The 11921-nt window shown below is 44.3% G+C and overlaps 1 protein-coding gene across 1 annotated transcript; it reads right to left on the bottom strand.

Annotated features, from left to right (window-relative positions):
* Window positions 1–8717: 8717 nt before the first annotated feature.
* On the bottom strand, window positions 8718–9305 carry LOC132575708 (protein Tob2-like). Its single transcript, XM_060244400.1, has one exon. It carries the CDS (start codon window positions 9303–9305, stop codon window positions 8718–8720), a length of 588 nt encoding a protein of 195 aa, XP_060100383.1.
* Between the last annotated feature and the right edge of the window lie 2616 nt (window positions 9306–11921).

Here is an 11921-nt window from a genome sequence, read left to right as displayed (position 1 = left end):
AATTTCCAAAATCACTTCACAGTCATTTTCAATGACACCAGAATTAATGCTCCTAAATTTATGGGATGATTCTTCTCATACAGTCTCCACAAAGAGTTGACCATCATACTTATAGCGGCAGCAAGAATTACTATTGCTTCAGTATGGAAATCTCCCTTGCCTCCTTCATTAAGAGTCTGGTATGATAAAGTTTGGGATCAATTTATCATGCATAGAATTGCGACCTTTGTGAACCACAACTTTTTGAATTCAGAAAGTACTCATATCAAGTTTAGATCTATCTGGACCCCGATTTTAAATTTTATGTCAGAACAATGTATTCTTCCTTCCAACTGCACTTATCATTCTTGGCTTCATTTTTAGTTGTTTAAGGTCTGAGAGGCACATTTCTGGGAGTATTATTTGGTTGGCTCATATTTAGTTATTATTTCTCTGTTCATGCTATTGTATGCAGTATTTCTTTGGACTATTTTTTGCAATGCTATTGAATGATATAATTTTATGCTCTTCATATGCATTTGTAAGTCAAAGATCTTTGTTTTTAATAAAGATTTATTTATTTATTTTTAAAAAGAAAGAAAAAGTTCCTTTCAAATTTCAGCCAACAAGGAGAAGTCTACCTTTTCTAGAAGTAATAAAACACTTGATTGCCACAAAGAAGTGTGAGACCATGAAAGTGCTGTGGAATAGCATTATACAGTCATCCAAGGAGAAGATCTTGACAGGGTTTTGGAAATTGATCTTGAGACATCTCCCCCATTGACTCATTTGTCACCCCCAAGAATTGGGAATCATTTTTTCAAGAGCTGTATTCTGATCCCCAACATTCTGTAGTTCCCCAGATTCATGAGGCCCTTTCAGACCTGCCACCTTGGCCTCTGGTGATGGTTGGAGAAGCTAGATCTTTGATCAGTAAACTCAAGAGAGGCAAAGCTCCAGGTCCGGATTTTATTCCCCCAGATCTATTGAAAGATAATATAGACTGGTGGTCCTCTCTCTTGGCCCCATTGTTTACATATATAGATTCAACAGGGGATTTACCTGAGGTCTGGAAAGAGGCTACCATCATTCCTTTTTTAAAGTCCAAGCAGAAGGATGATCCAGCCAATTATAGGCCAATCAGCCTCTTGAGTATTCTGGGCAAACTATACGCTAGCCATCTTCTAGAGAAATTGCAGTGCTGGCTGATTCAAGAAAGGTATTTGGTAGATGAGCAGGCTGGGTTTAGGGAAGGACGATCCACGTTGGAACATAATTTGATTCTATTACATTTGATAGACAAATATGCAACCAGCAAAACGGTTTCTCTTTATGCAGCCTTTATTGACTTAAAATCTGTTTTTGACTCCATTCCCAGAGGGAAATTATGGGAGAAGTTAAGTGCCACCTCAATTGACAGAAGGCTTTTATTCCTGATCCAGGCATTATATACCAACACATCTATTAGGGTCAGGTGCAATAAGCAAGGTCTCCTTACTGACCCTATCCCAACTTTAAAAGGAGTCAAGCAAGGCTGCCTGCTGGCCCCTTCCCTTTTTGCCATCTTTATTAATGATAGGATCAGCAACCTCCATCTAGTCGATACTCATCCCCCCTCCCTGGCAGATAGGCAACTGGTAGCCTTACTCTTTGCAGAAAACACAATCTTGCTGTCTAGAACACCAGTAGGCCTTAGAAGGGCATTAGCTCAATTTGGTCTTTATTGTGATCATAACCTCTTAGAAATTAATTATCAGAAAACAAAAGTAATGGCTTTTGGCCCAAAACCCAGGTTAAGGAGATGGAGTATAAATGGCCATAGTCTACAACAGGTAACAATCTACAAATATTTGGGGGTCATGATTCAGTCCTCAGGGTCAAAGAAGGCTCACCACGAATATGCTGCCAATTCTGGTCGTAAATCGACCCAGGCCACCATTAGGTTTTTTCTCACGAAAGGGGGGCATTTTATACCAGTTGCATTAAAACTCTACTTGGCCAAAACAATACCCCAACTCACTTATGGAACTATGTTAGGTCCCTCTTTATCGACCCCCTTGAGAAAATTCAGTCCAAATTTTTGAGAGCCATTTTCCACTTTCCAACCTGCGTTTCCAATGCAGCACTACACTTGGAAACTGGCTAAGGATACAGGCAAGGGTGAGCCTACTTTCAACCACCACTTGGCTCAATCTCAGCCATTGCCCCATGAATATAACATTGTTGATTTTAAAGGATAGATATTGTTCTTCTTGGGTTAGAGCCATCCATCAGAAATTGTCTACGCTTGGCTTTTCATCTGAATCTCTCCAGATAATGGCCCTGGATCAAGCAAGGGCCATAGTCAAACAGAGACTACAAGACATTGAGGGACAGAATGATATTGCCAAGGTCTCAGATTATCTAGCTCCCCCTCAAAGGAGATATGCTCCCCCTCAAAGGAGATATGTGCTAGCTCCAGCCCCCTATCTCTCAAATCTAACAATACCATCCCACAGAAGGGCCTTTTCTATGGCCCGTTGCAATATCTTTCCTTCAGCAGTCGTTGAGGGCCGCTTCAAAAAGGTGCCTATGGCTGAGCGGGTTTGTCCTTGTGGTGCAGATAAAGTGGAAACGATTGACCATGTTTTGTTTGGGTGTGGCCTATACCTAGGCATACGCACCAGGTACATTTATTCTTTGTTTGAGGGATGTCTCAGGTTTTCTGATTTCAAAATCAGAAATATGCTGTTATCAGATTCTAACCTCCAATTCACAATTAATTGTGCCAAATTTATAGCGGCAGCTAGGAGAATTCGTGAGGATTATGTAAAGAAGGGGTCTTGAACTGACTGTTTTTTGAATATTTCCAAGCTTGTATTTTACCTTTTCTTAAATGTCTGAGTAGTTTGTATACCAGCACAAATGCTACTGAAACTGATACAAATACAGAGACCATGCATAAAGTTGCCAAATTTTGTCCCCATGCAATTAAATTGCATTCTACGGTTCTTACAAGCCAATGCCGAGGTAACAGATTGTAATTTTACCCAGTGTATTCTAGTTAATATTTTTCTGGAGCTGTATAATCTTTAAATTTTGTATCATATGTACTATATCTATTAAGTTAGAAGATGTTGACCAGTACTGTATTATTTGTCATATCTCATTATTCACACTAATGTCCTTATATTTTATTTTCACATTTATTTTTTAAATATCTTATGTTTTACCTATTTAGGTCCATCTTGATTTTTACAATTTTTCTGTGGTTGTTGTTGGCCTGCATTGTGTTGTGTATTTGGTCATGGACCGTAATAAAGCAAACTGAAACTGAAACACACTGAAAGCTATTAGTAGCCCTTTCTGCTGGAAAGATTGTGGACAAGGTGGTGACTTCATAAATCTGTGGTGGTCCTGCCCTAAAATTCGTAATTTTGGGGTTCTTATATTAAAAGAAATTAAGGAAATCACTGGAGAATCTCTCCCCTTTCACCCAGAGACTTTTCTGTTAGGCTGGTGTCCCAATGCACCATCAAACAAAATTTCTGTAGACACGATCGCCCCCTTGCTGGCAGTAGCAAGACTGGAGGTTGCTGCACACTGGAAAGACAAGGCTCTGCCTTCAATACTTGCTTGGAGAACCTGACTGTGGGATTATTTCCTACTAAGTAAAATCTCAATTTATAGTGCTGATGGTCTGACAGAACGAACTCAAGAAAAATTTACTGTGTTCTGGTTCTAAATAGCGGAATAGCTCACCAAACATAATATTCTCCCCAAAAACCGTTTTTATCGTGATATGCTCTATTTCTAATATGTTCTGGGCTCACTTTCTCTCCTCTGGTTTGGATACAAAAAAACTGTGAGCTCTAAATAGTTGAGTTTGATTAACTGGATTTATTAATATAATATTACATTAATATTACAGTTATTTGTACATTCCTACAGTAGAATCAGTCAATAGAATGCATTTTCACTGGATGCTCTTCAGTATAATTGCTCTTTGATTCTCTATGTTATGGATTACTCTTTCTTTTTCTCGAGTTTTTTTTTAATTTGTTAATTATATCCTTACTAAGGCTGCATTATTTGAGGTGATAGATTACAGTGTTCTTTATTGTAAACTGAAAATCTGTTAATAAAAACCTGATTTAAAAAAAATAAAAAATAAAACACACAACACATTCTCACACCTAACCAACTCCACTCATCCAAGTGGCTCTCCTTCCTGTCAAATAGGAATCATTCTTTGCAGACAGAAAGCAAAAAAGGGTACCTATTTTACAGGCCATTAAAATTCTCCTTTCTAACCGGTAATTGGATTGATTCCATGACAGTGCTTAGATAATTTGCGAAAAAAAGAGAGGAAAGTAATAGAAATAACTATAGCTGGCATTAATCTTCCTTGGCATCCAAATTTGATTTGAAGCTTGATAGCACTGTTGAGGATTTATAAATATTGAAACGGAGAAATAAAATACTCGGGGACTTCGTCTGGACTTCTTGGGTTAGCAAAACTCTACATGGAAACTGATTTATTATCTGCCTAGTGTCGAATATACAATTTGCTACACTGTGTATACCATCGCTCCTACTGTATTGTATTTTATTACCCATTTTACAGGCCATTAAACTTCTCCTGTGAAGAACAGATAAAGGTCTGGATATGAGATTCCACTCCCATCCCCAGCCCTTTCTTACTTCTATGCTCTTGAAACAGGTAAGGAGTAGAATATTAAACCCTGCACAAATCCATAAACCTTGTGCTGACCTCAATCATTTCAGTATTTTTCTTCCCATATGTACCTGACTTAACATACTTCCAATTATTAATTAAGCAACTGGTGGGACTGCTTGTAGAAAATTAAATGTTTCTTCATGGTTATGGAGAATAAGCGTCTGTCCTAAGGCAATGGGCCAACAATGTTATTAGCAGAGTTCATTTTTGTAGAAAAATAGGTGGTGAAGCTCTCATCCAGGAATTGTTACGCAGCTGCACTACTATTCAATGGGCAAGGAGATGGAACTCTCATAAGGAGGAAGTGGAACTCTCAGAAAGGTTCAGGAGCTGTGCTCCCGTGAGTTCCCACTGAATCTGAGGCCTGGTTATTTGGGGAATCACTGTACAGAAATGTCATTCAAAGGTAATTCCATTTAGTGTGAACATGGGCTAAGTGTTCTAGGTGGCCAACATACCTGTCAGATGTAATCCCTTCTAGATGGCCAACATACCTGTCAGATGTAATTATTGTTCTTCATGTAGCTGTTGCTATCCCAACCCCCACCCCCGCAAAAAAAAAAAAATCAAAATTGAGCCCTAAGTGCAAGGAAGAGTGGGATATAAATTTAATCAATCAATCAATTAAAATAGTAAAGAGAATTGAAAAACAACAGCCATAAAGACTCCATAATAAGGGCTGCCTAGCCTGCCATAAGGACTGACAAAAACGACTCAAAGCTATGTGCAATCTTCTGAGTTCTCCAGAATTCTTCACCGGGCTGGATTTTTAAAAAGCATGTGTGTGTCTCAGTTCACAAACTTAAGACTTTAGGAATGCCACTTTCAGGTTTCAGTAGGAAAGGGACTGTAGCGGGAAAAACCCTATTTATACGTTACCAATTCAGCTGACGCAATCACAGAGACCGGAGACAAGATCAGGAAACAGCTTCTTTATTTAACGTGCACGGGCCCTCTGCACACGGGCGCCAGACTCTCAAGAGAGACTGGGCAACAAGCATAGAAAAATCACAGCTTTTATAGGCCTTCAGAGCCTCAAACATACTTCCTCTTTTCATATAATACATACATCATCATTCCCCATCTAGGCCCCCATCTAGGCCCGATACCCGTTTCTCTTGTCCCTCGTGACACCCCCCTAGTAGGTGTTCTCTGCCCATATTTAGTCATAGGAAAGGGGACTCGGAAGGGGACTCGGTCTTGTTAGTACTGTTACTGGGTGTTACTCGAGGTCACTGTGGTCAGGGCATCCGGCCTTTCTGGTCTTATCTGGTTTCTCCCATGTGGGGTGCAGGGGGAGAATACTGGGTACATATTCTTAGGGGCTTTCCAGCTCCCTTCCCTTCTGGTAAACAACTCTGACTCCTGCTTCTGCGGTCAGCTTGTACTTTTGCGGTTACCTTGTGCAACTATGTTCTCTGCAGCTAAGCTAAGGCATAGAGGAGCTAGTTCCTCTTTCCTGAAAGCTCTGCTTTTCATTGCTAATACAAGCCTCTTGTGTCTGCCTTTATTAAGCTTGCATTTCTGCTCACACGTTGATTATAGATTATTGGAGCTATCAATCTGGGGGTCCTACCACATCTCCCCCCTTTCAGGGGAACTTGAGATTTCACAGTTTCCCTGATCCTAAATACATTGCGATCTAACAGCTTTCATCTCTTCATATATTGGTTCTCGGCGGGGTGGGGTCCTATATATGGGGTAGGCATTCTGAGCTTTGCGCGAAGCTATCGAGGGCACACACCTAATACAACCATACACAATAATACACACCAAAATGAATATAAGGAAAGCAATAAAACCTTCTTTCAGCCAGGCAAAATCAGGGAGCCAGCTGGTGAGCCATTTGAACAAGCCAGCTCCTGAGTTAAAAGCTGTATCTGCTCCTTGTGCTTCTTTCACCAGTCCTCGTAAGGTCTTAATTCCACTGAGGATTTTACCTGATTCATTAACATAGAAGCAACATACTTCTTCCAGATAAACACATGTCCCGCCTTGTTCGGAAAGTAACCGATCTAACACTCTTCGGTTCTGGAGCACAACATTAGCTATGCTATCAACCTCTTTCTGCAGTGTGAACAGAGATGAGGCTGTTTCTCAAGGCCTTCTTGTAAGATTCGGGACAGGTTTCTTGTATAGATCTGCAAATCATAGACTCCCCACCCTGGGAACACAGAGCGTAAAACATCTAAAATTCCAGTACCCCAGGACCTTTTCCGTCTTTTGATCTGCTGGCCCCAACGGTTGGATGGGGTACCCTAAATTTAGAACTTCATGGGCCATGATATCTTCACGGTGTTGCTAGTGTTAAGTGAGCCACCGAGCACATGCCCTTCCAATGCATAGGTAAATAGCACTATGAAGACTATGCCTGCGTAGGGTGCAACAGAGGACTTAGACCCTACATCAAACAATACTTCAAAATACATAATCTTCAGTTCTTCTGCTGTGACGACGGGATCTTCTTCCCTGTGCACTCCACCGTTGCCGGTAGGTGGAGCTCAGAGGGGATGAACCCTGTGAACCCAGCCGTGCCGGTAGGCAAGGGTCCAGAGGGGGCTGCCTGTGAGCTCCACTATTTCCGGTAAGTGGTACTCAGAGGTTGGCCTTCAAACAACCAGATTCGGGGGCGAACGGCATCTGGAAAGCCTATCTAGAAAAACTCTGATTAAATTGCATAGTCAAAACAATACAAAGCTCAAGGCAAGCCTATTTTCTATCATAACATATGCCACTTCCTTTATTCGCTTTCCCTAAAGGCTTCTCATAGACAGAACCTAGAGGATTTGAATCTTTTAGGCCTATTTACTTCTGCTAAGCATTTCAGTATAAACAAGGCACTAGGCAATGTGTCAGGCCAAAACTAGCTTGTGACACATCATGATCCCTCAACTTTCCCAGGGATTATCCTACCTTCTTCTTCTTGGGCTACTCGAACATTTGCTTCATAGACGAACAAATCTCCTACACAGAGCTGTTGCTTCAGCAAAGGAAGAGAATGGCTGCAAACATCAAAACTCAAATAAATCAAAATCACTTCAAAGTCACTTCAGAGGGTCCCCCCTTTGCGACTGCACACGAAATTCAGCAACTGGGATTTTCTTCCAGGCTTCCTTCTGGGCTCTCTTCCTTCTGGGGGGTCTCTTCTTTCACCTGAAGAGGCTCCTGCGGGTGCACATCTTGTTCTGGGACCAGGCCAGATGCTTCTTCCGGGCCCTCGGTGCTTTCATGGCCATCTTTCTCTGGTGCAATTTCGGCTACAGTCTTTAGGTCTGAGACCTCGTTCCAAGCTGCAGGACCCCACCTGTAGGGGGCGAGATACCATCCTGTGGCTACTCTCATGACCCTAGGTGCGTTCATCATCTGCCAGTGGGGGTCGAGCACTCTGCTTCGGCCTCTTCCTCTCCCTCTCTCCCGAACCTGGGGAGGGGTGGCTGGACACTCATCGGGGTAGAAATTCATGCGGTGGCCAATTCCGTGGTGCCAGGCACGCCCGTCGCGTAACAGGGGTGGTTGCATACTTCTTGGTGGGCCCTGGGATTGGAGACCCACTTGTTCTAGTCCATCCTGAGGTTCTCCGCCTTCACCATGGGCCTCCTTTCTCGTTGCGAGGTTTTCCTGGGCATCTCGGAACTCCAGGGCATCATTCAACTTCTTGAACATCATAAACCGGTCCCACCCCTTAATCTCAAGGTTGTATGTACCTTTGTAATTGCTGAAGGCTCTCACAGCATGCTTCTTCTTCTTGGACTCGTTTTTGGTTGGAGCCCTTGCCTTCTTGGGTCGGCCCCTACGAGGGATTGCTGTCTGGGAACCATCTTCTTCTGGCTCATGAGTCCCATCAGAGCAGACCTCAGCCTGGGGTTCTTGCACGACTCCCGGTGGAGGGGCTGGTGACACTTTCTCCGCCATTCTCCCAGGCCGTTGACGCCTTAGAAAAAGGTAAAAAGTGAAAGCCTGTCCAAATAAGTGTCCTGGCAGCCTGCCTCACTTAGGCGAGCTCTTGCTTCCCAACCTCTTATTTTGCTGGGTGAACAATGCCCCAACTCAACTTTCTGTGGCTTTTCTTCACTTTAGTGGAGCCAAACCTGGTAGCTGCAAAAGTCACGGCGGTAAAGGTCGGACTAAGAGACTGGTCAGAAGATGGAGGTGGAGGGCTGGACAAAACGGTATTCTGACTTCTAGTGGGGACAAACGCCTGGGCTTCAGGGTTGAGCCCACTTCTGCTTCTCTTGTCTGCTATGCTGCAACCCCTACTGTCCTTCAGGTACACAGTCTCGATTGGCCCTTCTCCCCCAAATTGGTAGGAAACTTCAAATGGGTCAATCCACACAGTCAACTCTGCAGGGATACTGGCCTGCACATCTTCTACAGTCAGTCCACTTCTCTTGGCTGCCAGTTGTACTATAGGATCTATTACCTTCCCAAGGTGCACACAACGATAGCCTGAACCCTGCAAAGGCTTCTCTGGGTACCAGTGGCCCTCATATTTCTTCTGTAGCAGCTGTCCTAGCTCTTCTCCAAACTGGTCAACCCGTCTCCGGGGGAGCTTGTTATACAGGTGGAAGGTGATGAAATGCAGAGCAGCCTTGATCTCAGGACGCATACTCCGTTTTCAACAACCAGGCTCAAATCACTTCACTTATGAGCTTGGTCATGGCTCGGAAGTGGGGAAAGGACATCCGATGGCGTCAGATGGCTGAGGGGGGTTTCCACATAGCTGATGGGGACTTCCTCTGAAAGGTAAGCTGACCAGAGGCAGAGGACTTGCTTCTGGAGCACTTCTCTCTAGGGAGGGCCCATAGATCTGGAATTCTTCAATTTTTAGCCACTAAAGGGGCAAGGGTGAAGTCTAAACGAGTCTAGGTGGCAAAAGACTGGGAGCCTTGCATTGGGCCTAAACCCTGCTCCCTGCCAGGGGTAGCAACAAACACTGCTCAATACCTCAATACTTAATTCCCGGGGGTGTCTTAACTAAATTTGCCTTGTCCTGAAACTGAAATGCTAGTTCAAGAATAGGGTATCTTGTAGCCATACATCATTCAAAATAACACATTAACAGAATCATCCAAACCACAAACACCCTAACCCATAAGTGGGACATAATTAGTTCTCCTAGGTGCTTTTCCCCTACACGGTATCAGTATTACAGTCATAGTCACAGCACAAGCCAACCCACAGCTTGTCTGCCTTAATAAAATAGCATCTTTGGGGCTGTCTCCAGAAATCTCCCGGAGTAAAACACATGTACTTCCCTTTTGTAGTCTTACTAACTTAACCACATTCTGCACTTCCCGTTTTTCTCTCAGCGAGGCCACAGTTACGCAACATTGCAGATATATTTCACACAGCAAGGCAATATAAACTTCTAAACAATCTGAAACGTGACTCTGATTCTAACTCTTTGCCAATTGGAAGGCTTCCAAAGAGGGTCGACCTATCTTTGTCAGATCCTCAGTGGCGGCCCAAGCTGGAGAGGCAATTCAACCTCTAATCTTTCAGGGGTGGCCGTTTGGCCTTTGATCCTCCAAGCAAATAAGGGGCCCTCCCCAATTCTCTCAGGAAGCACCCTCGTGCCTGGTTTAGTCTCAAGCATCCAGGCGGCCATCTAATTGGACCCTTCAGCAACCATACAGTTGCCTCCCCATGCTCCCCTTTCCACAAGCCAATATTGTGCCTATGGTGTCTTGGGACGCACCAACAGAGAATCAGTGCCCCTGGGAGGTGGGCCTAGGGACTTATGCCATTTACTCACCAAAGTAGTTTTCAATTACCGTCTTTGTATCAAAGGGGGTCCCACCCTCGATCCAAAGCATTAATCCACCAGGCAAGTTCTGGAAGGGGGTTGGATGAGGGATTGGGTGGACCGTTTTTGTCAAGGCACTGTTGGCAACTTCGCAAGCGAAACTCCCCCAGAGCTAATGGGTCCTTGGCCAACAAACGGGCCCAGTCTTCTGCTCTGTGAGTAGTCTCGGGGCGGGCAGTTCGCCTTTTGATTTCCCAGGCATGAATGCAATCTCCTGCTTCTTGCCTGAGAAAATACCACCGTGCCCAGTGGTTGTTCCAACTACTGCTGGGCTTCTTGGTGTTACGCTTAATCAGCCAGGCCGTAGTGGTCTGACAGGTCCCAGTCCACAACTGGACTCGATAATGGGGACACAAAGTATGCTGCCAGTGGCGGGCTAATGCGCCAGGGATATCAACCCAAAGACTAACCATCTTCTGGAACCTTCCAGGAGGGCTCCAGGTTTTCCTGTCACTCAGACCAGTCAGGGAGGCAATCATACAACCAGGGGCGTCCCCCAGATTGTGACTTTCTCCTGGTTACTCAAACAAGCCAAGTATTTTGGACACAAATGCGGAAGGGGCGGGTGAGAAATTGGTCTTGGCCTCTGGCCAATGTCACGTCAATTAATACTGGCGAAGAGAGCTACCTCGCTTGTGGGTCTGGCGCTTTCCCAATTTCCCATTCCACTTCCTCAAACAGACAAGACAACTAACACACACACTTCACACAGTCCGGACAAACCACTTCCTCAAATATACTTTTCCCCTTTTTTCTAATACCAATTTACACATGCAGTCAATCGTTGGAATACTGCAGTCAGAAGGGACACCGCCCTTCCCTGTTCCGCAGGTCCTTGGATGCTGCTGCGTGGTGATCAGGCACGCCTTCCTCCGAGACTTAAGACAATCTCATATGGAGGGATTCACTACAAATCTCAAATTATGTCACGTAGAGGAAATCTATCACGTTGGGCACAAGGGCCTAAATCTGCCGCTACCTCATGCCCAAGGCGTGAAGCTGGTTCCTGTTGCCCCGTTCTCCTAGTTTAATTTAGGCCACGACTGAAACCTAGGCAGGGACAGGGTAGACAGAGGGACGGTCAGCCCAAAAAAGGGGCTGGGAGCTCCTTACCGCTGCTCTGATCCCCCCTGCCACCAGCCCTGGTTGGCCGGGCTAATAGAAGGGGCTAAATGCCCCTCCTGGCTGGCTCGCCAAATTATGTAGCGGGAAAAACCCTATTTATACGTTACCAATTCAGCTGACGCAATCACAGAGACCGGAGACAAGATCAGGAAACAGCTTCTTTATTTAACGTGCACGGGCCCTCTGCACACGGGCGCCAGACTCTCAAGAGAGACTGGGCAACAAGCATAGAAAAATCACAGCTTTTATAGGCCTTCAGAGCCTCAAACATACTTCCTCTTTTCATATAAT

Source organism: Heteronotia binoei, chromosome 8, assembly GCF_032191835.1.
Source record: "Heteronotia binoei isolate CCM8104 ecotype False Entrance Well chromosome 8, APGP_CSIRO_Hbin_v1, whole genome shotgun sequence".
NCBI classification, from domain to species: domain Eukaryota; kingdom Metazoa; phylum Chordata; class Lepidosauria; order Squamata; family Gekkonidae; genus Heteronotia; species Heteronotia binoei.
Note: the sequence above shows the minus strand (reverse complement) of the source record. Positions and strands in the feature narration are given on the sequence as shown.

What these genes read in the sequence shown, in the direction of transcription:
- LOC132575708 (XM_060244400.1), bottom strand. Translation starts at nt 9,305, where the DNA reads ATGCGTCCTGAGATCAAGGCTGCTCTGCATTTCATCACCTTCCACCTG.